This window comes from Oncorhynchus gorbuscha, linkage group LG24 (assembly GCF_021184085.1).
Source record: "Oncorhynchus gorbuscha isolate QuinsamMale2020 ecotype Even-year linkage group LG24, OgorEven_v1.0, whole genome shotgun sequence".
Taxonomy (NCBI): domain Eukaryota; kingdom Metazoa; phylum Chordata; class Actinopteri; order Salmoniformes; family Salmonidae; genus Oncorhynchus; species Oncorhynchus gorbuscha.
This window is the reverse complement of record NC_060196.1, coordinates 66201810-66228975: the sequence shown is the minus strand read 5'-3', so window position 1 is coordinate 66228975 and position 27166 is coordinate 66201810. Positions and strand designations below refer to the sequence as shown.

Sequence of the window (27166 nt, the reverse complement as noted above, 5' to 3'; positions counted from 1 at the left end):
ACGTAATTCGACACTCTCGTAGACCTCCATACAAAAATGTTTTAGCTCACGGAGACAGATTTTGGGCGGAGTACATCCTCTCACTTCTCTTCCTCTCTGTTGGCGGCCATAATAAACCCCTGTAGGTGAAATCAGTGGATGAGAGACGGTTGAGGAACACGGCCGTAACAATCTATTTTTCAGTATCAAGACGCGTTTCTCATACATCTATATTTTTTTCTCTCGAGAACTGCCATTATTTACGTGGATATAATATTATGGTGTGAAGATGGCCTGACGGCCGGGGACGGAATGTTAATCTCACCAACGCTTCTCCAATATATCCGCGTTGACCAGTATCTCTACTCCTGGGACTTGAACATGGATATCGCCGATGGAGCGGAAGATCTTTCCTTGGATGAGATTTTATCGTTGTACAGCCAGCCGATCAACGAAGAGCAGGCATGGGCTGTTTGTTACCAATGTTGCAGAACTTTGGCTCGGAAACACCGCAGGATAAATTCCCAGACTTCTGGCTCATCTGTTTGGGATTTGCCGAGAAGGATTGAAGGACCTGGCGATGTACGGATTCTGAGAGATGGAACAGTTCAATTGCACCACCAAGACCGCACAGGTAAACAACACAATGTCTGTCAAAATATGCATACATTTTGGTCCTATTAGCCTATTTTGATTACTATCTAGGGTCCACTATTTGCATTATTACCTAAGGTGAAAATATCTAAGTGGTTAGGATACATTTGCATTGGATACAAAAATATTTGTATTTATAATTCCATAATCCGTGGTGATAATAAAAGCTATACTTTCCTCTCGCACCCAAGGACAAGCGTTTGGAGACATCCTGCACCAACCAGAGTGGCCATATTGTTTATTTCTGCCATGTGTTGAATTGGTTTACAGACCTGCAATGCATTTTATTAGGCAAGTCAGTTAAGAACACATTCGTATTTACAATGATGGCCTACCAAAAGGCCTCCTGCGCGGGACGGGGGCTGAGATTAAAAATATGACAACGCATCATGAGGAGAAACACCACAACACTACATAATAAGACCTAAGACCGTAACACTACATAATAAGACCTAAGACCGTAACACTACATAATAAGACCTAAGACTGCAACATAGCATGGCAGCAACATAGCATGGCAGCAACACCACATGGCAGCACCTCGCGGCAGGCAGTAGCACAACGTGGCAGCAGTAAATGGTACAAACATTATTGGGCACAGACAACAGCACAAAGGGCAAGAAGGCAGAGACAACAATACATCACGCAAGGCAGCCACAACTGTCAGTAAGAGTGTCCATGATTGAGTCTTTGAATGGAGAGATTGAAGAGACTGTCCAGTTTGAGTGTTTTTTTTTCAGCTTGTTCCAGTTGTTAGCTGCAGCGAACTGAAAAGAGGACCGACCCAGGGATGTGTGTGCTTTGGGGACCTTTAACAGACTGTGACTGGCAAAACTGGTGTTGTGTGTGGAGGAATAGGGCTGCAGTAGATATCTCAGATAGAGGGGAGTGAACAGGTGTTGTATGTGGAGGAATAGGGCTGCAGTAGATATCTCAGATAGAGGGGAGTGAACAGGTGTTGTATGTGGAGGATGAGGGCTGCAGTATATATCTCAGATAGGGCGGAGTGAACAGGTGTTGTATGTGGAGGATGAGGGCTGCAGTAGATATCTCAGATAGGGGGGAGTGAACAGGTGTTGTATGTGGAGGATGAGGGCTGCAGTAGATATCTCAGATAGGGGGGAGTGAACAGGTGTTGTATGTGGAGGATGAGGGCTGCAGAAGATATCTCAGATAGAGGGGAGTGAGGCCTAAGAGGGTTTTATAAATAAGCATCAACCAGTGGGTTTTGCAACGGGTATACAGAGATGACCAGTTTACAGAGGAGTATAGAGTGCAGTGATGTGTCCTATAAGGAGCATTGGTGGAAAATCTGATGGCCGAATGGTAAAGACAATCTAGCTGCTCGAGAGAACCCTTACCTGACGATCTATACATTATGTTTCTGTAATATAGCATGGGTAGGATGGTCACCTGGTCATCTGAATCAGGGTAAGTGGTGGCTGCATCCTATTATGGGTATACTTGTCATCGTGAAGGACTAGGGAGTTGTTTTTTTTGAGAAAAATAAACGAAATAGAGCTAAGCAGAGGAGAAAATGTAGAGTAAGTCAAGGGGTATGAATACTTTCTTTAGGCACTGTATATATTTATTTTGCCCAGGCAGCTGATAACAGTCGCTAGGTCTGCACTATCGTCTAGGCTTGATGTGCATTCCTGGTAATACACTTGTGTCCGTGGACAACCTCTTACAAAAAGCTTCCTCCATTCAGGTTGTAAGGCATCATTCTCCTCCAAACTCTTCTGGATACGACCCTTCATCTCAATTTCCACCTAGAATGACATACCCAATTCTAACTGCCTGTAGCTGAGGACCTGAAGCAAGGAAATGCATATTCTTGATACCATTTGAAAGGAAACACTTTGAAGTTTGTGGAGATGTGAAATGAAAGTAGGAGAATATAACACAATAGATCTGGGGTGGCAGTGTTAGAGCGTTGGTCTAGTAACCGGAAGGTTTCAAGTTCAAACCCCCGAGCTGACAAGGTACAAATCTGTTGTTCTGCCCCTGAACAGGCCCACTGTTCCTAGGCCGTCATTGAAAAAAAGAATTTGTTCTTAACTGACTTGCCTAGTTAAATAAAGGTAAAATAAAAATATTTTGCATCATCTTTTGAAATGCAAAAGAAAGGCCATACATAGAGAGAGAAAGCTGTGGATAATTTGTTGTCCACAACAGAGCAACGGTGTGTGTGTGCCAAGTTTCAGACTGATACATTCAAGAATGAGAGCGCTACATAATATTTAGTATGAAGTGTCCCAAATGTGGGCGATTTTAAGTACAGTACGTAGAAAAATGCTATGTTCTCTATAGTATAGTTTTAGTTTACACACTCCCAGGAATGTCATACATGATGGATCATTAGCTTCCCTACATAAAATGTACTATTAGGAGACGCGACCAGGGTGTCTGTCTGTAGTGACGCCTCTTGCACTGAGATGCAGTGCCTTACAGGCTGACCACACCGATTGCTTCGCGCGCTGCAAAATAAATTCAGAAATCTGTTATTCAATTATTGCACCCACCAATGAGCGTCTCAGTTGCCAAGGGCTAAAATAAAAATCAGTTCTATTTCTGACACAGATCGCGCTGCAAGTCCTGCCTCTCCCATCTCCTCATTGGTTTATAGAAGCAGGTACCCACGTGCCATCTCCTCATTGCGTATACCCACGCGGGTGACTGAAAGACGAACAAGGACGGTGGTGGTAATGCATCTAATTTATGAAAGTTGCTCATCGCAATATAAACTCGAGAAGAAAAAGCCTGGAAGAAAGAGATGACTAGAAACAATTCGGTTGGCCATTTTATGTGTGGATTAATTGGTGGAGTAGAGGACCTTGTGCATTTCAGGTAAAATAACAACTCAATTTGTCCTGGGATATAAACATTATCTAGCAACAGCAAGCTAGCTAAATGGGACAAATAAGCTAAAAAGCTAAATTGCCATAAATGTTAAATGCTTTTCGACCTGTCCCCAAATTAATATAATTGGTTCAGAGTTTGTTTTGATATATTTAACCTGCGTGTTGTGACCGCGTTTGGTGTCGGGGGACAAAATACATTTATGCACGATGGCGCACGCGTGCAGCCGGTGTGGGTTCCGTGTTAGACCGCTGCGCCACTCGGGCAGATAAGGGCCAAGTTAGCAGCCACCACTGATCTAAGGCCATAGGTGCACAAACCACACGAAGTGAAACAATTCATGTTACAGTATTTAGAACACCCACTGTCCTCTAAACAAGATTGTACTGCTGATGTCAAGTCCCATTGCAGTCTATTTCTGCTGTGAAGCAGACGGTAACAGCACAACTATTGCAGGTGATGGGAGATGTCTTGTGGCACAGTGTACAACGACGCCTCCCTGTTGTGCTCTTTTGGCCCTAAGGTACATTCAGGTCTGCAGTTATGTATTTTGGCAGGGGTGGGTGTGGAACTAGAGACAGCAGCAGGGGTCAGACTGGAAGAACCAGTTCCTAAATTTGAATGACTGGGGGATGGAGGACTTTAATTAGTGGCGTCTTTGGAGTCCCAGTGGTCATCGGAGTCTCTACCATGATTTAAAAATCAGTTTTCTGAGAACTTAGGATGTTGCACACCCTTCGCTGAATGCGGTGTGCAATGTCCTAAATTGTCCCAAATTTGTAAAATGCTGGTGGATTAATTTTATTAGGACTGTATACGTTTCTCCCTTTTTCCCTTTTTCTTCTTTTGCCGGCTCGACATAAAGCTAGTTAGTGTAGGTAGCATAAACGTGGCCACATATGGACTTACATCTGAAGTCTCAATGCAAAATGATGGAACTTTTTAATATTTTTCCAAGTTATTACATAAAACGGATCAGAATGCCGACGTAACACCGTAAAACAAATATTTGCGGTGTGTGATGTAATATGCTGGACCCGGCAAGCCAAACTCCAACAGAAATAACTTTTTAAATAATATAATAATAATAATAATAATAATAATAATATAATAATAATAATATAATATATGCCATTTAGCAGACGCTTTTATCCAAAGCGACTTACAGTCATGTGTGCATACATTCTAAATCAAATCGTTTGCGCTCGTGACTACTGGTTTCAATGTAATTTTATGCCAATTTACAAGTAAATATTTAATGAATTTATTGTTACAAATCCGCTTGCAAGGTTGCTAGCCAACTATCCTGCTAACGTTAGCCCTACTGGCCTGCTAACGTTAGGTAGCACTGCATGAGTCGGCCAGTTGCTATCAACGCCTAGCTTACAGCTACATTGAAGTAAACCAACGTTTTGGAAATGCATAACACCATCTAACCAGTTGTCAAATGATGTTACCGGAGTATGCACAGTTGTCTTAGCCAGCTAAAGTTAACTGGCTAGGCTGTCTAGCAGGCTAAAATAACTAATTAGCCCAGCTAGCTAACCACCACGGTCTACATTGTGAAGTAGTAAGCCTGAGAACAACTAGTCTAGTACAGGCAGGAACCCACCGAACACAACAATGGTTATCAATTTACATGGGTATCAAAACGCCAAGGTAAGCCGACACAAAAGTGTTTACTAAAATCCCCTTCAGGTAAAATGAATGGTAGAAAAACATTTGGAACCATTTGCCTGTTTGACCCCTAGGTTTTATGGGTCTTATGACGCCTTCACAGTGGGGCTCCATCACAGCCATTGAACTGTCACTGTATTTTAAAAAGTCATAATTGGCCTCATGGTGAAATCCAGAAAGGTTTCCTTCCTCTCTGGCAACTGAGTTAGTGATGCACCATTCAAAGTCTAATTTGTAACTTCACCATGCTCAAAGGGATACTCAGTTAATTTTATTTTTTACCCATCTACTGTACCAATAGGTGCCCTTTACGAGGCATTTAAAAACTTCCCTGGTCTTTGTGGTTGAGTCTGTCTTGAAATTCACTGCTTGACTGAGGGACCTTATAATGATCTTTATGATTGGTGTACAGAGATGAGGTAGTCATTCTAAAATCATGTTAAACACTTTCACACAGTCCATGCAACTTATGTGACCTGTTAAGCAACATTTTCCTCAATTAAGTTAGGCTTGCCATAACAAAGGGCTTGAATAATTATTGACTTGAGACATTTAAACTTTAAATATGACATTTCAGTTTTAAATGTGTAAAAATTTCAACAAACTACTCCAATTTGACATGGGGTGTTTTGTGTCAATTGTAATCCATTTTAAATTTGGTCTGTAACACAACAAAATGTGGAAAAAGACCAGGAGTGAATATTTTCTGAAGGCTCTGTATTTGTTTCTAACAATGAATGATTTCAGAACAATCTGAGATTGTAGGTGTGGAAATCCTCTTGTGCTTTTTGAGGTGGAACGATCCACCTCTGGCACTGGGCTTGTTTTCCTGTTTGCACTGTTTCCCCCTCTGCCACACACACAACCTCCACTCTCTCCCCCTGTTGATACACAACACTAGAGGCCATTAGATAGTGAGACATAATGTGACACCGACTGGTTTCTGTTGTATTTTGGGTTGTCAAACCTACGTAATGTCACGTCCAGAGCACAGTCTCTAAGTGTGCTTTAGACACCTTTCATAAGACCAGGCATCAGAACATGAAAAACAACCTTCCCTTTTGACTAAATCAGAGCCTGAGTGAGGTATTTTGGCAAGGAACGTCTGCTTGTCCTGCCGCTGATTATGTCAGGATGAGAAAGACGTGAGGTTTATTAGGCAGATGCCTAGCGCTAGCTAGTACAGGAGGTTACTACCAGACCAGAGTGTTGGCTAGTTCAGGAGGTTACTACCAGACCAGAGTGTTGGCTAGTTCAGGAGGTTACTACCAGACCAGAGTGTTGGCTAGTTCAGGAGGTTACTACCAGACCAGAGTGTTGGCTAGTTCAGGAGGTTGGCTAGTTCAGGAGGTTACTACCAGACCAGAGTGTTAGCTAGTTCAGGAGGTTACTACCAGACCAGAGTGTTGGCTAGTTCAGGAGGTTACTACCAGACCAGAGTGTTGGCTAGTTCAGGAGGTTACTACCAGACCAGAGTGTTTGCTAGTTCAGGAGGTTACTACCAGACCAGAGTGTTGGCTAGTTCAGGAGGTTACTACCAGACCAGAGTGTTGGCTAGTTCAGGAGGTTACTACCAGACCAGAGTGTTGGCTAGTTCAGGAGGTTACTACCAGACCAGAGTGTTGGCTAGTTCAGGAGGTTACTACCAGACCAGAGTGTTGGCTAGTTCAGGAGGTTACTACCAGACCAGAGTGTTGGCTAGTTCAGGAGGTTACTACCAGACCAGAGTGTTGGCTAGTTCAGGAGGTTACTACCAGACCAGAGTGTTGGCTAGTTCAGGAGGTTACTACCAGACCAGAGTGTTGGCTAGTTCAGGAGGTTACTACCAGACCAGAGTGTTGGCTAGTTCAGGAGGTTACTACCAGACCAGAGTGTTGGCTAGTTCAGGAGGTTACTACCAGACCAGAGTGTTGGCTAGTTCAGGAGGTTACTACCAGACCAGAGTGTTGGCTAGTTCAGGAGGTTACTACCAGACCAGAGCGTCAGCTAGTTCAGGTGGTTATGGTTATGTAACCCATAGTCTGTTAGACTTTGCTCTATTCCCCAGGGCTGACTGTCACCCAGGCAACCAGTGCTTAGACCTATCTGATCAATGACACTGCTCTTTAGACCTGTCTGAACAATGACATACTGACTGTCGCAGCAAGGGCCTATCTTTCAGACAGAAGGCATTTGCATTCGCACCATGCTTCTACACCTGCATTGCTTGCTGTTTGGGGTTTTAGGCTGGGTTTCTGTACAGCACTTTGAGATATCAGCTGATGTACGACAGTGACGCAATTAATGCATACACATAGCTGCACGAAAGATCAATCTGTAGAATGAAAATGGCTCTTACTCCCCCGCATTGCTGCATCTACGGCAGTGTCTGAATACTCACTGTGGTTTAAGAGAAGAGAAGGGTAGGGGTGAGAAGAGCAAGCAGGAGACTGAGATGAAGAGGGAGGGAGAGGTAGAAGGAGATGAAGAGGGCGGGGAGGGAGATGACGAGAGAGGGGGAGGTAGAAGGAAATGAGGGGGAGGTAGGAGGGGGAGGTAGAAGGAGATGGAGGGGGAGGCAGAAGGAGATGAAGAAGAAAGGGGGAAGGTAGAAGGAGATGAAGAAAGGGGGAGGGGAAGGTAGAAGGAGATGAAGAGAGAGGGGGTGGGAGATGAAGAGAGGGGAGGTAGAAGGAGATGAAGAGAGAGGGGAGGTAGGAGATGAAGAGCGAGGCAGGAGATGAAGAGAGAGGTAGAAGGAGATGGAGGGGGAGGCAGAAGGAGATGAAGAAAGAGGGGGAGGTAGGAGATGAAGAGGGAGGGGGTGGGAGGTAGGAGATGGATGGGGGAGGTAGGAGATGGATGGGGGAGGTAGGAGATGGATGGGGGAGGTAGGAGATGGATGGGGGAGGTAGGAGATGGATGGGGGAGGTAGGAGATGGATGGGGAGGTAGAAGGAAATGGATGGGGGAGGTAGAAGGAAATGGATGGGGGAGGTAGAAGGAGATGGAGGGGGAGGCAGAAGGAGATGGAGGGGGAGGCAGAAGGAGATGGAGGGGGAGGCAGAAGGAGATGAAGAAAGAGGGGGAGGTAGGAAGGGGAGGTAGGAGATGAAGAGGGAGGGAGAGGGGGAGGGGGAGGTTAGAAGGAAATGGAGGGGGAGGTAGGAGGGGGAGGTAGAAGGAGATGAAGGGGGAGGGAGATGAAGAGGGAGGTAGAAGGAGATGGAGGGGGAGGTAGAAGGAGATGGAGGGGGAGGGAGGGGGAGGTAGAAGGAGATGGAGGGGGAGGGGAAGGTAGAAGGAGATGGAGGGGGAGGGGAAGGTAGAAGGAGGGGGAGGTAGGAGGGGTAGGTGGACGTAGAAGGAGATGGAGGTAGAAGGAGATGGAGGGGGAGGTAGAAGGAGATGGAGGGGAGGTAGAAGGAGATGGAGGGGGAGGTAGAAGGAGATGAAGAGGGAGGGGGCGGGAGATGAAGAGAGAGGGGGAGGTAGGAGGGGGAGGGAGATGGAGGGGGAGGGAGATGAAGAGAGGGGAGGCAGGAGGGGGAGGCAGAAGGAGATGAAGGTGGAGGTAGAAGGAAATGGAGGGGGAGGTAGGAGATGAAGAGGGAAGGGGAGGGAGATGAAGAGAAAGGGGGAGGTAGGAGGGGGAGGTAGAAGGAAATGGAGGGGGAAGTAGGAGGGGGAGGCAGAAGGAGATGGAGAAAGAGGGGGAGGTAGAAGGAGATGAAGAGGGAGGTAGATGGAGGGGAGGCAGAAGGAGATGGAAGGGGAGGGAGAAGGAGGGGGAGGGAGAAGGAGGGGGAGGCAGAAGGAGAAGGAGGGGGAGGCAGAAGGAGAAGGAGGGGGAGGCAGAAGGAGATGGAGGGGGAGGCAGGAGGAGATGGAGGGGGAGGCAGGAGGAGATGGAGGGGGAGGCAGGAGGAGATGGAGGGGGAGGCAGGAGGAGATGGAGGGGGAGGTAGGAGGAGATGGAGGGGAGGTAGGAGGAGATGGAGGGGGAGGTAGGAGGAGATGGAGGGGGAGGTAGGAGGAGATGGAGGGGGAGATGGAGGTAGGAGGAGATGGAGGGGGAGGTAGAAGGAGATGGAGGGGGAGGCAGAAGGAGATGAAGAGGGAGGTAGATGGAGGGGGAAGCAGAAGGAGATGAAGAGGGAGGCAGAAGGGGAGGTAGGAGGAGATGGAGGGGGAGGTAGGAGGAGATGGAGGGGGAGGTAGGAGGAGATGGAGGGGGAGGCAGAAGGAGATGGAGGGGGGAGGTAGGAGATGGAGAAAGAGGGGGAGGTAGATGGAGGGGGAGGCAGAAGGAGATGGAAGGGGAGGCAGAAGGAAATGGAGGGGGAGGTAGAAGGAGATGGAGGGGGAGGCAGGAGATGGAGAAAGAGGGGGAGGCAGAACGAGATGGAGAAAGAGGGGGAGGCAGAAGGAGATGAAGAAAGAGGGGGAGGTAGAAGGAGATGAAGATGGAGGTAGAAGGAGATGGAGAAAGAGGGGGAGGCAGAAGGAGATGGAGAAAGAGGGGGAGGTAGAAGGAAATGGAGGGGGAGGTAGAAGGAAATGGAGGGGGAGGCAGAAGGAGATGAAGAAAGAGGGGGAGGTAGAAGGAGATCAAGATGGAGGTAGAAGGAGATGAAGAAAGAGGGGGAGGTAGGAGATGGAGGGGGAGGCAGAAGGAGATGAAGAAAGAGGGGGAGGTAGAAGGAGATGAAGAGGGAGGGGGAGGCAGAAGGAGATGGAGGGGGAGGAGGGGGAGGTAGGAGGAGGGGGAGGTGGAGGTAGGAGGAGATGAAGAGAGAGGGGGCGGGAGATGAAGAGAGAGGGGGCGGGAGATGAAGAGAGAGGGGGAGGTAGAAGGAGATGAAGAGGGAGGGGGAGGTAGGAGATGGAGAGGGAGGTAGAAGGAGATGGAGGGGAGGTAGAAGGAGATGGAGATTGGGTGGGAGGTAGGAGATGGATGGGGAGGCAGAAGGAGATGAAGAAAGAGGGGGAGGTAGAAGGAGATGGAGGGGGAGGTAGAAGGAGATGAAGAAAGAGGGGAGGTAGAAGGAGATGAAGAGGGAGGGGGCGGGAGATGAAGAGAGAGGGGGAGGTAGAAGGAAATGGAGATGGAGGGGGAGGAAGAGGAGGTAGAATGAGATGGAGGGGGAGGAAGAGGGAGGTAGAAGAAGATGAAGCAGGAGGTAGAAGGAGATGAAAGAGGGGGAGGTAGGAGATGGAGGGGGAGGTAAAAGGAAATAGAGGGGGAGGCAGAAGGAGATGAAGAAAGAAGGGGAGGTAGGAGATGGAGGGGGAGGTAGAAGGAGATGAAGAGAGAGGGGAGGTAGAAGGGAATGGAGGGGGAGGTAGAAGGGAATGGAGGGGGAGGTAGAAGGGAATGGAGGGGGAGGTAGAAGGAGATGAAGGGGGAGGTAGAAGGAGATGAAGGGGGAAGTAGAAGGAGATGAAGGGGGAGGAGGCGGGAGATGAAGAGGGAGGGGGAGGTAGGAGATGGAGGGGGAGGGGGAGGTAGGAGATGGAGGGGGAGGTAGAAGGAGATGAAGAGGGAGGCAGAAGGAGATGAAGAGGGAGGCAGAAGGAGATGAAGAGGGAGGCAGAAGGAGATGAAGAGGGAGGTAGAAGGAGATGAAGAGGGAGGTAGAAGGAGATGGAGGGGGAGGTAGAAGGAGATGGAGGGGGAGGGAGAAGGAGATGGAGGGGGGAGGGAGAAGGAGATGAAGGGGGAGGGAGAAGAAGAGAGAGTGGGAGGTAGAAGGAGATGAAGGGGGAGGTAGAAGGAGATGAAGGGGGAGGTAGAAGGAGATGGAGGGGGAGGTAGAAGGAGATGGAGGGGGAGGTAGAAGGAGATGAAGAGTGAGGTAGAAGGAGATGGAGGGGGAGGTAGATGGAGATGGAGGGGGAGGGGTAGAAGGAGATGAAGGGGGAGGGAGAAGAAGAGAGAGGGGAGGTAGAAGGAGATGAAGGGGGAGGTAGAAGGAGATGAAGAGGGAGGTAGAAGGAGATGGAGGGGGAGGGGGCGGGAGATGGAGGGGGAGGGGGCGGGAGATGAAGAGAGAGGGGGAGGGAGAAGGAGATGAAGAGAGAGGGGGAGGGAGAAGGAGATGAAGAGAGAGGCGGAAGGAGATGGAGGTGGAGGGAGGGGGAGGGGGTGGTAGAAGGAGATGGAGGGGGAGGTAGAAGGAGATGGAGGGGGAGGTAGGAGATGGAGAGGGAGGGGGCGGAGGGAGATGGAGGGGGAGGGGGCGGAGGGAGATGGAGGGGGAGGGAGAAGAAGATGATGATGAGGAGGGAGGGGGAGGGAGAAGAAGATGAGGAGGGAGGGAGGGAGGGAGGGAGAGGGAGAAGGAGATGAAGAGAGAGGGGAGGGAGAAGGAGAGGAAGAGAGAGGGAGGGAGAAGGAGAGGAAGAGAGAGGGGGAGGGAGAAGGAGATGAAGAGAGAGGGGGAGGGAGAAGGAGATGAAGAGAGAGGGGGAGGGGTGGGGGGCACTGGCGTCATGTATCCAGTTAACAGATGGCCTGTGTTCTCTTCTTCAGGACTGGAGGTGTGTGTGTGTGTGTGTGTGTGTGTGTGTGTGTGTGTGTGTGTGTGTGTGTGTGTGTGTGTGTGTGTGTGTGTGTGTGTGTGTGTGTGTGTGTGTGTGTGTGTGTGTGTGTGTGTGTGTGTGTGTGTGTGTGTGTGTGTGTGTGTGTGTGGTATAGTGTCTTGTATAGTGTGTGGTATAGTAATATAATAATAATATATGCCATTTAGCAGACGCTTTTATCCAAAGCGACTTACAGTCATGTGTGCATACATTCCACGTATGGGTGGTCCCGGGAATCGAACCCACTACCCTGGCGTTACAAGCGCCATGCTCTACCAACTGAGCTACAGAAGGACCATTATTATTATTATTATTTATATTATTGTATAGTGTCTTCCACTATAAATCGTAAGGCGAGTTTCTTTACTCTGAGCCTGAATAGCTCAAGGTGATTCAGTCTTGATTTAGGCTTTAAATGAGTTAACGTATTTATTTGCTAAGCCGCTGCAGTTGGAGAAATCATTTAATTGAGAAATGATTGAGGATCTGATGAACACAGCTTTGAGGCCGGTTACCTTTTCCATGGGTAGTGTACTATTCTCCATGTAGAATAGTTAGTGCTACAGCAGTATGTTAGTGTAGAGTAGATGGTGCTAGAGCAGTATGTTAATGCTATAGCAGTATGTTAGCGTAGAGTTGTTAGCATAGAGTAGTTAGTGCTACAGCAGTATGTTAGCGTAGAGTTAGTGCTACAGCAGTATGTTAGCATAGAGTAGTTCGTGCTACAGCAGTATGTTAGCGTAGAGTTGTTAATGCTACAGCAGTATGTTAGCGTAGAGTAGTTAGTGCTACAGCAGTATGTTAGTGTGGAGTTGTCAGTGCTACAGCAGTATGTTAGCGTAGAGTTAGTCCTACAGCAGTATGTTAGCGTAGAGTAGTTAGTGCTACAGCAGTATGTTAGTGTAGAGTTGTTAGTGCTACAGCAGTATGTTAGCGTAGAGTAGTTAGTGCTACAGCAGTATGTTAGTGCTACAGCAGTATGTTAGCATAGAGTAGTTAGTGCTACAGCAGTAAGTTAGCGTAGAGTTGTTAATGCTACAGCAGTATGTTAGTGTAGAGTTGTTAGTGCTACAGCAGTATGTTAGTGTGGAGTTGTCAGTGCTACAGCAGTATGTTAGTGCTACAGCAGTATGTTAGCATAGAGTAGTTAGTGCTACAGCAGTAAGTTAGCGTAGAGTTGTTAATGCTACAGCAGTATGTTAGCGTAGAGTAGTTAGTGCTACAGCAGTATGTTAGTGCTACAGCAGTATGTTAGCATAGAGTAGTTAGTGCTACAGCAGTAAGTTAGCGTAGAGTTGTTAATGCTACAGCAGTATGTTAGTGTAGAGTAGTTAGTGCTACAGCAGTATGTTAGTGCTACAGCAGTATGTTAGTGTAGAGTTGTTAGTGCTACAGCAGTATGTTAGTGTAGAGTTGTTAGTGCTACATCATTATGTTAGCGTAGAGTAGTTAGTGCTACAGCAGTATGTTAGTGCTACAGCAGTATGTTAGCATAGAGTTGTTAATGCTACAGCAGTATGTTAGTGTGGAGTTGTTAGTGCTACAGCAGTATGTTAGTGCTACAGCAGTATGTTAGTGTAGAGTTGTTAGTGCTACAGCAGTATGTTAGTGTAGAGTTGTTAGTGCTACATCATTATGTTAGCATAGAGTAGTTAGTGCTACAGCAGTATGTTAGTGTGGAGTTGTTAGTGCTACAGCAGTATGTTAGTGCTACAGCAGTATGTTAGTGCTACAGCAGTATGTTAGTGTAGAGTAGTTAGTGCTACAGCAGTATGTTAGTGTAGAGTAGTTAGTGCTACAGCAGTATGTTAGTGTAGAGTAGTTCATGCTACAGCAGTATGTTAGTGTAGAGTAGTTCATGCTACAGCAGTATGTTAGTGTAGAGTAGTTAGTGCTACAGCAGTATGTTAGTGCTACAGCAGTATGTTAGTGTAGAGTTGTTAGTGCTACAGCAGTATGTTAGTGTAGAGTAGTTAGTGCTATAGCAGTATGTTAGTGCTACAGCAGTATGTTAGTGTAGAGTTGTTAGTGCTACAGCAGTATGTTAGTGTAGAGTTGTTAGTGCTACAGCAGTATGTTAGTGTAGAGTTGTTAGTGCTACAGCAGTATGTTAGCGTAGAGTAGTTAGTGCTACAGCATTATGTTAGCGTAGAGTTGTTAGTGCTACAGCAGTATGTTAGTGTAAAGTAGTTCATGTTACAGCAGTATGTTAGTGTAGAGTAGTTCATGCTACAGCAGTATGTTAGTGCAGAGTAGTTAGTGCTACAGCAGTATGTTAGTGTAGAGTAGTTAGTGCTACAGCAGTATGTTAGTGCTACAGCAGTATGTTAGCGTAGAGTTGTTAGTGCTACAGCAGTATGTTAGCGTAGAGTAGTTAGTGCTACAGCAGTATGTTAGTGTAAAGTAGTTCATGCTACAGCAGTATGTTAGTGTAAAGTAGTTCATGCTACAGCAGTATGTTAGTGTAGAGTAGTTCATGCTACAGCAGTATGTTAGTGCAGAGTAGTTAGTGCTACAGCAGTATGTTAGTGTAGAGTAGTTAGTGCTACAGCAGTATGTTAGTGCTACAGCAGTATGTTAGCGTAGAGTTGTTAGTGCTACAGCAGTATGTTAGTGTAGAGTAGTTAGTGCTACAGCAGTATGTTAGTGTAGAGTAGTTAGTGCTACAGCAGTATGTTAGTGCTACAGCAGTATGTTAGCGTAGAGTTGTTAGTGCTACAGCAGTATGTTAGTGTAGAGTTGATATTGCTACAGCAGTATGTTAGTGTAGAGTAGTTAGTGCTACAGCAGTATGTTAGTGCTACAGCAGTATGTTAGTGCAGAGTAGTTAGTGCTACAGCAGTATGTCAGTGCTACAGCAGCATGTTAGTGTAGAGTAGTTAGTGCTACAGCAGTACGTTAGTGTAGAGTTGTTAGTGCTACAGCAGTATGTTAGTGTAGAGTTGTTAGTGCTACAGCAGTATGTTAGTGCTACAGCAGTATGTTAGTGTAGGGTTGTTAGTGCTACAGCAGTATGTTAGTGCTACAGCAGTATGTTAGTGCTACAGCAGTATACCAGTTAACCCACTGTTCCTAGACCAGTTCCTAGACCAGTTAACCCAACGTTCCTGGGACCAGTTAACCCACTGTTCCTAGACCAGTTAACCCGATTAATCGGCCGACCTCTAGTATGTAGTGATGCTGCAGTGGTAGGGTAGCTGCTCTTCCTCCCGGGGAAGGACTGCCCGTTCCATGATCTCGCCATCACGGTTGACAACTCCATTGTGTCCTCCTCCCAGAGCGCTAAGAACCTTGGCGTGATCTTGGACAACACCCTGTCGTTCTCAACTAACATCAAGGCGGTGGCCCGTTCCTGTAGGTTCATGCTCTACAACATCCGCAGAGTACGACCCTGCCTCACACAGGAAGCGGCGCAGGTCCTAATCCAGGCACTTGTCATCTCCCGTCTGGATTACTGCAACACGCTGTTGGCTGGGCTCCCTGCCTGTGCCATTAAACCCCTACAACTCATCCAGAACGCCGCAGCCCGTCTGGTGTTCAACCTTCCCAAGTTCTCTCACGTCACCCCGCTCCTCCGCTCTCTCCACTGGCTTCCAGTTGAAGCTCGCATCCGCTACAAGACCATGGTGCTTGCCTACGGAGCTGTGAGGGGAACGGCACCTCAGTACCTCCAGGCTCTGATCAGGCCCTACACCCAAACAAGGGCACTGCGTTCATCCACCTCTGGCCTGCTCGCCTCCCTACCACTGAGGAAGTACAGTTCCCGCTCAGCCCAGTCAAAACTGTTCGCTGCTCTGGCCCCCAATGGTGGAACAAACTCCCTCACGACGCCAGGACAGCGGAGTCAATCACCACCTTCCGGAGACACCTGAAACCCCACCTCTTTAAGGAATACCTAGGATGGGATAAGTATTCCTTCTCACCCCCCCTTAAAAGATTTAGATGCACTATTGTAAAGTGGCTGTTCCACTGGATGTCATAAGGTGAATGCACCAATTTGTAAGTCGCTCTGGATAAGAGCGTCTGCTAAATGACTTAATGTAATGTAAATGTAATGTATGTGTGTATGTAGTGATGCTGCAGTGGTAGGGTATGTGTGTATGTAGTGATGCTGCAGTGATAGGGTATGTGTGTATGTAGTGATGCTGCAGTGGTAGGGTCTGTGTGTATGTAGTGATGCTGCAGTGGTAGGGTCTGTGTGTATGTAGTGATGCTGCAGTGGTAGGGTCTGTGTGTATGTAGTGATGCTGCAGTGGTAGGGTCTGTGTGTATGTAGTGATGCTGCAGTGGTAGGGTCTGTGTGTATGTAGTGATGCTGCAGTGGTAGGTTCTGTGTGTATGTAGTGATGCTGCAGTGGTAGGGTCTGTGTGTATGTAGTGATGCTGCAGTGGTAGGGTATGTGTGATGCTGCAGTGGTAGGGTGTAGTGATGCTGCAGTGGTAGGGTCTGTGTGTATGTAGTGATGCTGCAGTGGTAGGGTATGTGTGTATGTAGTGATGCTGCAGTGGTAGGGTCTGTGTGTATGTAGTGATGCTGCAGTGGTAGGGTCTGTGTGTATGTAGTGATGCTGCAGTGGTAGGGTATGTGTGTATGTAGTGATGCTGCAGTGGTAGGGTATGTAGTATGTGTGTATGTAGTGATGCTGCAGTGGTAGGGTCTGTGTGTATGTAGTGATGCTGCAGTGGTAGGGTCTGTGTGTATGTAGTGATGCTGCAGTGGTAGGGTATGTGTGTATGTAGTGATGCTGCAGTGGTAGGGTATGTGTGTATGTAGTGATGCTGCAGTGGTAGGGTCTGTGTGTAGTGATGCTGCAGTGGTAGGGTCTGTGTGTATGTAGTGATGCTGCAGTGGTAGGGTCTGTATGTAGTGATGCTGCAGTGGTAGGGTATGTGTGTATGTAGTGATGCTGCAGTGGTAGGGTATGTGTGTATGTAGTGATGCTGCAGTGGTAGGGTCTGTGTGTATGTAGTGATGCTGCAGTGGTAGGGTCTGTGTGTATGTAGTGATGCTGCAGTGGTAGGGTATGTGTGTATGTAGTGATGCTGCAGTGGTAGGGTATGTGTGTATGTAGTGATGCTGCAGTGGTAGGGTCTGTGTGTATGTAGTGATGCTGCAGTGGTAGGGTCTGTGTGTATTTAGTGATGCTGCAGTGGTAGGGTATGTGTGTATGTAGTGATGCTGCAGTGGTAGGGTCTGTGTGTATGTAGTGATGCTGCAGTGGTAGGGTCTGTGTGTATGTAGTGATGCTGCAGTGGTAGGGTATGTGTGTATGTAGTGATGCTGCAGTGGTAGGGTATGTGTGTATGTAGTGATGCTGCAGTGGTAGGGTCTGTGTGTGTATGTAGTGATGCTGCAGTGGTAGGGTCTGTATGTATGTAGTGATGCTGCAGTGGTACGGTCTGTGTGTGTATGTAGTGATGCTGCAGTGGTAGGGTCTGTATGTAGTGATGCTGCAGTGGTAGGGTATGTGTGTGTATGTAGTGATGCTGCAGTGGTAGGGTCTGTGTGTATGTAGTGATGCTGCAGTGGTAGGGTATGTGTGTGTGTAGTGATGCTGCAGTGGTAGGGTCTGTGTGTATGTAGTGATGCTGCAGTGGTAGGGTATGTGTGTGTGTAGTGATGCTGCAGTGGTAGGGTATGTGTGTATGTAGTGATGCTGCAGTGGTAGGGTCTGTGTGTATGTAGTGATGCTGCAGTGGTAGGGTATGTGTGTGTGTAGTGATGCTGCAGTGGTAGGGTCTGTGTGTATGTAGTGATGCTGCAGTGGTAGGGTATGTGTGTATGTAGTGATGCTGCAGTGGTAGGGTATGTGTGTATGTAGTGATGCTGCAGTGGTAGGGTCTGTATGTAGTGATGCTGCAGTGGTAGGGTATGTGTGTATGTAGTGATGCTGCAGTGGTAGGGTATGTGTGTATGTAGTGATGCTGCAGTGGTAGGGTCTGTATGTAGTGATGCTGCAGTGGTAGGGTCTGTGTGTATGTAGTGATGCTGCAGTGGTAGGGTCTGTGTGTATGTAGTGATGCTGCAGTGGTAGGGTCTGTCTGTGTGTATGTAGTGATGCTGCAGTGGTAGGGTCTGTGTGTATGTAGTGATGCTGCAGTGGTAGGGTCTGTGTGTATGTAGTGATGCTGCAGTGGTAGGGTCTGTGTGTATGTAGTGATGCTGCAGTGGTAGGGTCTGTGTGTATGTAGTGATGCTGCAGTGGTAGGGTCTGTGTGTATGTAGTGATGCTGCAGTGGTAGGGTCTGTGTGTATGTAGTGATGCTGCAGTGGTAGGGTATGTGTGTATGTAGTGATGCTGCAGTGGTAGGGTATGTGTGTATGTAGTGATGCTGCAGTGGTAGGGTCTGTGTGTGTATGTAGTGATGCTGCAGTGGTAGGGTCTGTGTGTGTATGTAGTGATGCTGCAGTGGTAGGGTCTGTGTGTGTATGTAGTGATGCTGCAGTGGTAGGGTCTGTGTGTATGTAGTGATGCTGCAGTGGTAGGGTCTGTGTGTATGTAGTGATGCTGCAGTGGTAGGGTCTGTGTGTATGTAGTGATGCTGCAGTGGTAGGGTCTGTGTGTATGTAGTGATGCTGCAGTGGTAGGGTATGTGTGTAGTGATGCTGCAGTGGTAGGGTATGTGTGTATGTAGTGATGCTGCAGTGGTAGGGTCTGTGTGTATGTAGTGATGCTGCAGTGGTAGGGTATGTGTGTGTGTAGTGATGCTGCAGTGGTAGGGTCTGTGTGTATGTAGTGATGCTGCAGTGGTAGGGTATGTGTGTATGTAGTGATGCTGCAGTGGTAGGGTATGTGTGTATGTAGTGATGCTGCAGTGGTAGGGTCTGTGTGTAGTGATGCTGCAGTGGTAGGGTATGTGTGTATGTAGTGATGCTGCAGTGGTAGGGTATGTGTGTATGTAGTGATGCTGCAGTGGTAGGGTCTGTGTGTATGTAGTGATGCTGCAGTGGTAGGGTCTGTGTGTATGTAGTGATGCTGCAGTGGTAGGGTCTGTGTGTATGTAGTGATGCTGCAGTGGTAGGGTCTGTGTGTATGTAGTGATGCTGCAGTGGTAGGGTCTGTGTGTATGTAGTGATGCTGCAGTGGTAGGGTCTGTGTGTATGTAGTGATGCTGCAGTGGTAGGGTCTGTATGTATGTAGTGATGCTGCAGTGGTAGGGTCTGTGTGTATGTAGTGATGCTGCAGTGGTAGGGTCTGTGTGTATGTAGTGATGCTGCAGTGGTAGGGTCTGTGTGTATGTAGTGATGCTGCAGTGGTAGGATCTGTGTGTATGTAGTGATGCTGCAGTGGTAGGGTCTGTATGTATGTAGTGATGCTGCAGTGGTAGGGTCTGTGTGTATGTAGTGATGCTGCAGTGGTAGGGTCTGTGTGTATGTAGTGATGCTGCAGTGGTAGGGTATGTGTGTATGTAGTGATGCTGCAGTGGTAGGGTATGTGTGTGTATGTATGTAGTGATGCATATTTGACTAACACTTTTCTTTTCTCTTTCCAGATAAATACAGACCTCCCAACACGTCCTTAGAGGTGAGTTACACGCCAAGGACTGTTTTGGTTTGTCAGATAAGGTTTCTACTGGTAGAGAATTAACCATGTTTCCATTGTTTTAAGGGTGCTTTAGAAACCAAGCTTGAATTTGTTCGTCATCTCGGAGTACTGGCTACTCCGATGAGCCAATGAACAGTCATGTTTCTATGGTTTAATAACACTGAATAAAAACATTACAATTGAGTTTAGGTGGATATAGAGTATCATGGAGTTGTTTGAGATATACCATGCTTCCAGAACTGAACTTGGTATTTTTCTCATAGGCTTCAGCAGTAGTGTAGGACTGTAGTGTATTATTCTATCGTATGCATTTGTGTCTAACATGTAGTCAGCTGAGACCTGTTTGTATCAAGGTCCCACTGGGGGAATATCTGTTTAAGTGTGTGTTTCGTGGAACGGAAATCATCCCAAATACAGAGCCCAGTGCCCACCATGGAATCCATGAGCGACCATTTGTACTGAGTTGGCGTGACAACAGCATAGACGGCTTGGCGCTGAGATAAGGGGTTTCTCTCTTTCCTTTATCACTCTCCAGCTCCCAGACATTTGATTGTCACACTGAATTGGAAGACTCTATAGATATATACTTTTTTTGTTGCTTTTTTAAAGTGTTTTCATTGAATTGGAAAAAAGCTAAATCACTGAAACGGACATTGAATCTCAATGGAATAAAACACTGACAGGAGTTGAGGCTGTGGAAATCTACCCACACTGCACCTATGTCAATATAAGACTTGTCTGTAAACAATTGTTGGAAAAATTACTTGTCATGGACAAAGTAGATGTCGTAACCGACTTGCCAAAACTATAGTTTGTTAACAAGAAATTTGTGCCGTGGTTGAAAAACGAGTTTTAAAGACTCCAACCTAAGTGTAGACTCATTCACACACTTTACTTATTTTTTTTGAAAGGGGAACAATGGCACAGTTTGGAAGAGGAATAGTCGAAGCATGAATATGTTAGCTACATTAACTACCTAAGAGAACATTTTAATGTAGCCGAAGATTATAGGGTCCCATAGGAAATACTGACCAACACTTTGGTTCCTAACCTGTCACAATAACTCGTCCGTAGCATTTGCATTCGTTGTCATGTTGAATACTGTATTTAAAGTGACCACTTAGATTCTAACTATAGAATTATAATAAACATTATTTTTCCATGATTCCAACAGTTGACCCATGATTTTTCATCTAAATCGCAAGTCAAATCAACAGCAGTGTGGAATTATTATTATTATTATATATATATTTTAAACAGTTTATTTAACTAGGCAAGTCAGTTTAAGAATCACTGAAACAGACATTGAATCTCAATGGAATAAAACACTGACAGGAGTTTTATTTACAATGACTGCCTACCCCGGCCAAACCTGGATGACGCTGGGCCAATTGTGCGTCACACACTGAAAGCATCAATTTATATTATTCAAAAACATATATAATACTGTCCACATACTTTTAAAATACTGTGATATATTTAGAACATATCGACTGCTAGACTTGTTGGCCAAGGTCATCTCTCTACTAACTAAGCCTCCAAATAAGTAATTTCCTCATTGCGTTGTTTACTGTAGTTCATTTTGAGTTGTCATAACGGGATGTCAAGCCTACAGTTTGCTACATTCTAATATCCCAATGTAACAATGTAGCCTAATGATGTCATCTCTTTAGAACAGATTCTTGAATATTCTAACGACTTACTGTTTTGCCTATCGATTTCATCTCTCCCAAAATGTAAAGGCTCAGGGAATATAGCATAGGACTAAAGGCTAGCTTGTGCTTCTTATTGCACATCATGATGCTCCTTGTTGTTTATCATGTAAGTTGAAGACAATATCGACTGGTTTCGTACTACATTAGTCTTGTTTATGCTCCGACAGTAGTGTTTTCATAATTTAGTCACGACCAGTCCAACGCCCCACCACTGTAAAGCCATGGTTGACAGATGGTTTACAAACTAAATTACAAATTAAAACCATAAAATAACGCCAAACCAAACGTCACACACACTGCGGGATGCAACAGAGCCGCGCCCCTACCCACACCAAACGTCACACACTACCCTACACCACACCACACTACCCTATATAGTACCTTCTGCCACATTACCCTACACCACACTACCCTACACCACACTACCCTATATAGTACCTTCTACCACATTACCCTACACCACACTACCCTACACCACACCACACTATATAGTACCTTACACCACATTACCCTACACCACACTACCCTACACCACACCACATACACTACCCTATATAGAACCCTACACCACATTACCCTACACCACACACACAACCCGATATAGAACCTTATACCACATTACCCTACACCACACTACCCTACACCACACCACATTACCCTATATAGAACCTTACACCACACTACCCTACACCACACCACACTACCCTACACCACACCACATTACCCTACACCAAACTACCCTACACCACACTACCCTACCCCACACCACACTACATCACACCACATTACCCTACACCAAACTACCCTACACCACACTACCCTACACCACACACACTACCCTATATAGAACCTTACACCACATTACCCTATACCACACTACCCCACACCACACCACATTACCCTACACCAAACTACCCTACACCACACTACCCTACCCCACACCACACTACATCACACCACATTACCCTACACCAAACTACCCTACACCACACTACCCTACACCACACACACCACCCTATATAGAACCTTACACCACATTACCCTACACTACATTACCCTACACCACACCACCCTATATAGTACCTTACACCACACTACCCTACATAGAACCTTACACCGCACTACCTTACACCATATTACCCTACACCACACTACCCTACCCCACACCACACTACCCTACACCACACACACTACCCTATATAGAACCTTATACCGCACTACCCTACACCGCACAACCCTACACCACATTACCCTACACCACACTACCCGACAGCACACACACTACCCTATATAGAACCTTACACCACATACATTACCCTATATATAACTTTACACCACATTACCCTACACCACATTACCCTATATAGAACCTTACACCACATTACCCTATACCACATTACCCTATATAGAACCTTACACCACATTACCCTACACCACATTACCCTACATCGCACACACTACCCTATATAGAACCTTACACCACATTACCCTACACCACATTACCCTACACCACACACACTACCCTATATAGAACCTTACACCACATTACCCTACACCACACCACACTACCCTATATAGAACCTTACACCACATTACCCTACACCACACTACCCTACACCACACCACATTACCCTACACCACACACACTACCCTATATAGAACCCTACACCACATTACCCTACACCACACCACCCTATATAGAACCCTACACCACATTACCCTACACCACATTACCCTACACCACATTACCCTACATCACATTACCCTACACCACACACACTACCCTATATAGAACCCTACACCACATTACCCTACACCACATTACCCTACACCACACCACCCTATATAGAACCCTACACCACATTACCCCACACCACATAACCCCACACCACACTACCCTACACCACACTACCCTACACCACACTACCCTACACCACACTATCCTACATGTCTTAAATCAGGGTTTTAGTTGTTTTGGATATCGTCTAGACTATATGATCATAACTATTTTCTAAGAACCTTTAAAAAAAATTTAACCTTCTCTTCAGAGTAGTCAAATGTACAATTTTATGACTATGAAACCAATGTGTCATTTTGTAAATTAGGTCAACCAAATGTATTAATGGAGCCCTTTTTACAACAGCTGTTGTCACAAAGTGCTTATACAGAAACCCAGACTAAATCCCCAAACAGCAAGCAATGCAGATGTAGAAGCACAGTGGCTAAGAAAAACTCCCTAGAAAGACACGAACCTAGGAAGAAACCTAGAGAGGAACCAGTCTGAAGGGTGGCCAGTGATCTTCTGTGCCAGGTGGAGATTATAAGAATATATAGCCATTAAGGCCAGATCGTTCTCGAAGCTGTTCATAAAATAATAATCGGTGGTTGTAGAGGGTGCAACAGGTCAGCATATCTAAGGTCACACAGGACACCAGATAAGACCGGATCATTTCATCAGATAGGACAGACTGTCCCTAGCCCCCTGGCATATAGTCTATTGCAGCACATACACTGGAGGCTGAGACAGGGGGGTCGGGGGATAGGGCCAACCAGGCAGGATATAACCCCACCCACTTTGCCGAAGCACAGCCCCCACACCACTGGAGAGGTATCATCATCACAGACCACCAACAGCAGACAACATGAACAGTTCACACAGAAATATGTCCTCCTATATGCTTAAGTTAGAGTTATTTAATGTAACTTTAGTTGTGATACAAATGTTGGACTATGTATTTTGATTTGTATTACATTGTAATGCTGCCTGATGGGACTCTAATGATGATTTGAAAAACGTTGCATGAAAGGCAGGAGCTCTGCTTTGTTTGTTTCAGGCTGTACACTCTTCATCAGTCTTTCATTCACAATTTGACAAGCACTTGATAATGCCTTGAATTTCCGGGCTCCATCCCCTTTGTGTGGCTGTAATGCCCCGCCAAAAAATCCATTCCCTTTGAGGCCAATGGCCATTTTGCCCTTTGGTCTGAAAATAATAATAATAACCTTTTAACCCTTCTGCATGCTCCAAAGCACCTCTGTCACGGGATTGGCCCTTTCTCACAGGCTACAAGTAAAGATGGACACATTGGGGATGCAATTCCAAGGTGCATGTTGGAAGATATTGGACGAACTGTCCACATTTCATTTGTCAACCAACAAAATGAGTAGGCCTAACAAACAGCAAAGCACTAGCCTGTCAATCTACTATCCCCCATAGTTTGAACGTTGACCTATTCTGTACAATAAATAATTATTCCATACATAGTCTGGGACAGTTGTGGTGCGATAGATCCCAAATGAATACAACCACTAGCATAAACTGTTATTAAACAATGTGGCTGATGCAACAGATGAACTTAAAATAGCTTAAAATGTTAAACTATTTGGCTATTTATTCACATAAGCGCAACAATATACACACGGCAGAAGGCTATACACACGGCAGAAGGCCATTCGCTGGAAAACACCATAATCAAATGCGATTAGAATGTAATGCTTTTATTATAAAGGTGCATTTTTATGGTAAAAATGATCTTCCCGATTTTGAAACTCACAAGCTGCATCTTAATGCCAGTTAGGCTCTACACCCATTATAAAGCGGATTAATGTGCTTCATTTTAAAGTTTTGACCACTTTAGTTGTGAGAAGATGGCGCCAAAGAGGATGGCTGATATTTTACATTCTCCTAACCAACTGTGCTATTTTGTTTTAGTTTTTTTGTGTTTAACTTGTTTTTTTTGTGGTATCCAATTGTTAGTAGTAGTTACTATCTTGTCTCATCGCTACAACTCCCGTATGGACTTGGGAGAGACGAAGGTCAAAAGCCATGCGTCCTCCGAAATACAACCCAACCAAGCCGCACTGCTTCTTAACACAGCGCGTATCCAACCCCTGAAGCCAGCTGCACCGATGTGTCCCTGCTTGCTGGTGCGCGATGAGACAAGGATATCTCTACCGGCCAAACCCTCCCTAACCCGGACGATGCTAGGCCAATTGTGCGTCACCCCAGGGACGTCGCGGCCGGCTGCGACAAAGCCTGGACGCAAACCCAAAGTCTCTGGTGGCACAGCTAGGACTCTCCTCGCCCTCCATTTGGCAAATCTGACCATAATTCTATCCTCCTGATTTCTGCTTACAAGCAAAACGACTAAAGCTGGAAGTACCAGTGACTTGCTCAATACGGAAGTGGTCAGATGAAGCAGATGCTAAGCTACAGGACTGTTTTGCTAGCACAGACTGGAATATGTTCCGTGATTCATCCAATGACATTGAGGAGTATACCACCTGTCATCGACTTCGTTAATAAGTGCATCGACAACGTCATCTCCACAGTGACCGTACGTACATATCCCAACCAGCAGCCATGGATTACAGACAACAGCCGCATCGAGCTCAAGGCTAGAGCTGCTGTTTTCAAGGAGCGGGACATTAATCCGGACGCTTATAAGAAATCCCGCTATGCCCTCAGACGACCATCAAACAAGCAAAGCGTCAATACAGGATTAAGATTGAATCCGGCTACACCGGCTCTGACGCTCGTCAGATGTGGCAGGGCTTGAAAACTATTACGTACTACAAAGGGAAACCCAAACGCGAGCTGCCCAGTGACGCAAGCCTACCAGACAAGCGAAATGCATTTTATGCTCACTTTGAGGCAAGCAACACTGAAGCATGCACGAGCGCACCAGCTGTTCTGGATGACTTTGTGATAACGCTCTCGGTAGCCAATGTGAGCAAGACCTTTAAACAGGTCAACATTCACAAAGCCGCTGGGCCAGACGGATTACCAGGACATGTACTTAAAGCATTCGCAGACCAACTGTCAAGTGCCTTCAATGATATTTTCAACCTCTCCCTGACCGAGTCTGTAATACCTACATTCTTCAAGCAGACCACCGTAGTCCCTGTTCCCAAAGAAGTGAAGGAAACCTGCCTAAATGATTACCGCCCCATAGCATTCACGTCGGTAGCCATGTGAAGTGCTTTGAAAGGCTGGTCATGACTCACATCAACACCATCATCCCAGATACCCTAGACCCATTCCAATTCGCATACCGTCCCAACAGATCCACAGATGACGCAATCTCAATCGCACTCCACAGATGACGCAATCTCAAACACCTATATGAGAATGCTGTTCATTGACTACAGCTCAGCGTTCAACACCATAGTGCCCATGAAGCTCATCACTAAACTAAGGACCCTGGGACTAAACACCTCCCTCTACAACTGGATCTTGTACTTCTTGACGGGCTGCCCCCAGGTGGTAAGGGTATGCAACAACACATTTGCCATGCTGATCCTCAACACTGGGGCCCCTCAGGGGTGTGTACTTAGTCCCCTCATGTATTCCCTGTTCACCCACGACTGCATGGCCAAACACGACTCCAACACCATCAAGTTTGCTGACGACACAACAGTGGTAGGCCTGATAACCGACAACCGACAACGATGAGACGGCCTACAGAGACCTGGCCGCGTGGTGCCAGGACAACAACCTCAATGTGAGCAAGACAAAGCAGCTGATCGTGGAGTACGGGAAAAGGTGGGCCGAACATCGACGGGGCTGTAGTGGAGCAGGTTAAGAGTTTCAAGTTCCTTGGTGTCCACATCACCAACGAACTATCATGGTCCACACATACCAAGACAGTCGTGAAGAGGGCACAACAAAACCTTTTCCCCCTCAGGAGACTGGAAAGATTTGGCGTGGGTCCCCAGATCCTCAAAAATGTCGACAGGTGCACCATGGAGAGCATCCTGACTGGTATCATCACCGCCTGGTATCGCAACTGAACATAAGGCTCCACAGAGGGTAGTGCGAATGGCCCAGTACATCACTGGGGCCAATCTTCCTGTCATCCAGGACATCTATAATATGCGGTGTCAGAGGATAGCCCATAAAACTCCAGTCCCCCAAGTCATGGACTGTTCTCTCTGCTATCGCACGGCAAGTGGTACCGGAGTGCCAAGTCTAGGATCAAAAGACCCCTTAGCAGCTTCTACCCCCAAGACATAAGACTGCTGAACAGCTTCTACCCCCAAGACATAAGACTGCTGAACAGCTTCTACCCCCAAGACATAAGACTGCTGAACAGCTTCTACCCCCAAGACATAAGACTGCTGAACAGCTTCTACCCCCAAGACATAAGACTGCTGAACAGCTTCTACC

The 27166-nt window shown here is 46.5% G+C and overlaps 1 protein-coding gene across 1 annotated transcript in view; it reads left to right on the top strand.

Annotated features, from left to right (window-relative positions):
• The first annotated feature begins 107 nt into the window (after positions 1-107).
• LOC124012294 (protein spire homolog 1-like) overlaps positions 108-27166 on the top strand; it is a 125445-nt gene continuing 98386 nt past the window's right edge. The window contains exons 1-2 of the mRNA XM_046325757.1: positions 108-613; positions 19230-19261. Coding sequence (XP_046181713.1) covers positions 292-613; positions 19230-19261 — 354 coding nt within the window. The 5' untranslated portion in view covers positions 108-291. The remainder of the gene's footprint in view (positions 614-19229; positions 19262-27166) is intronic.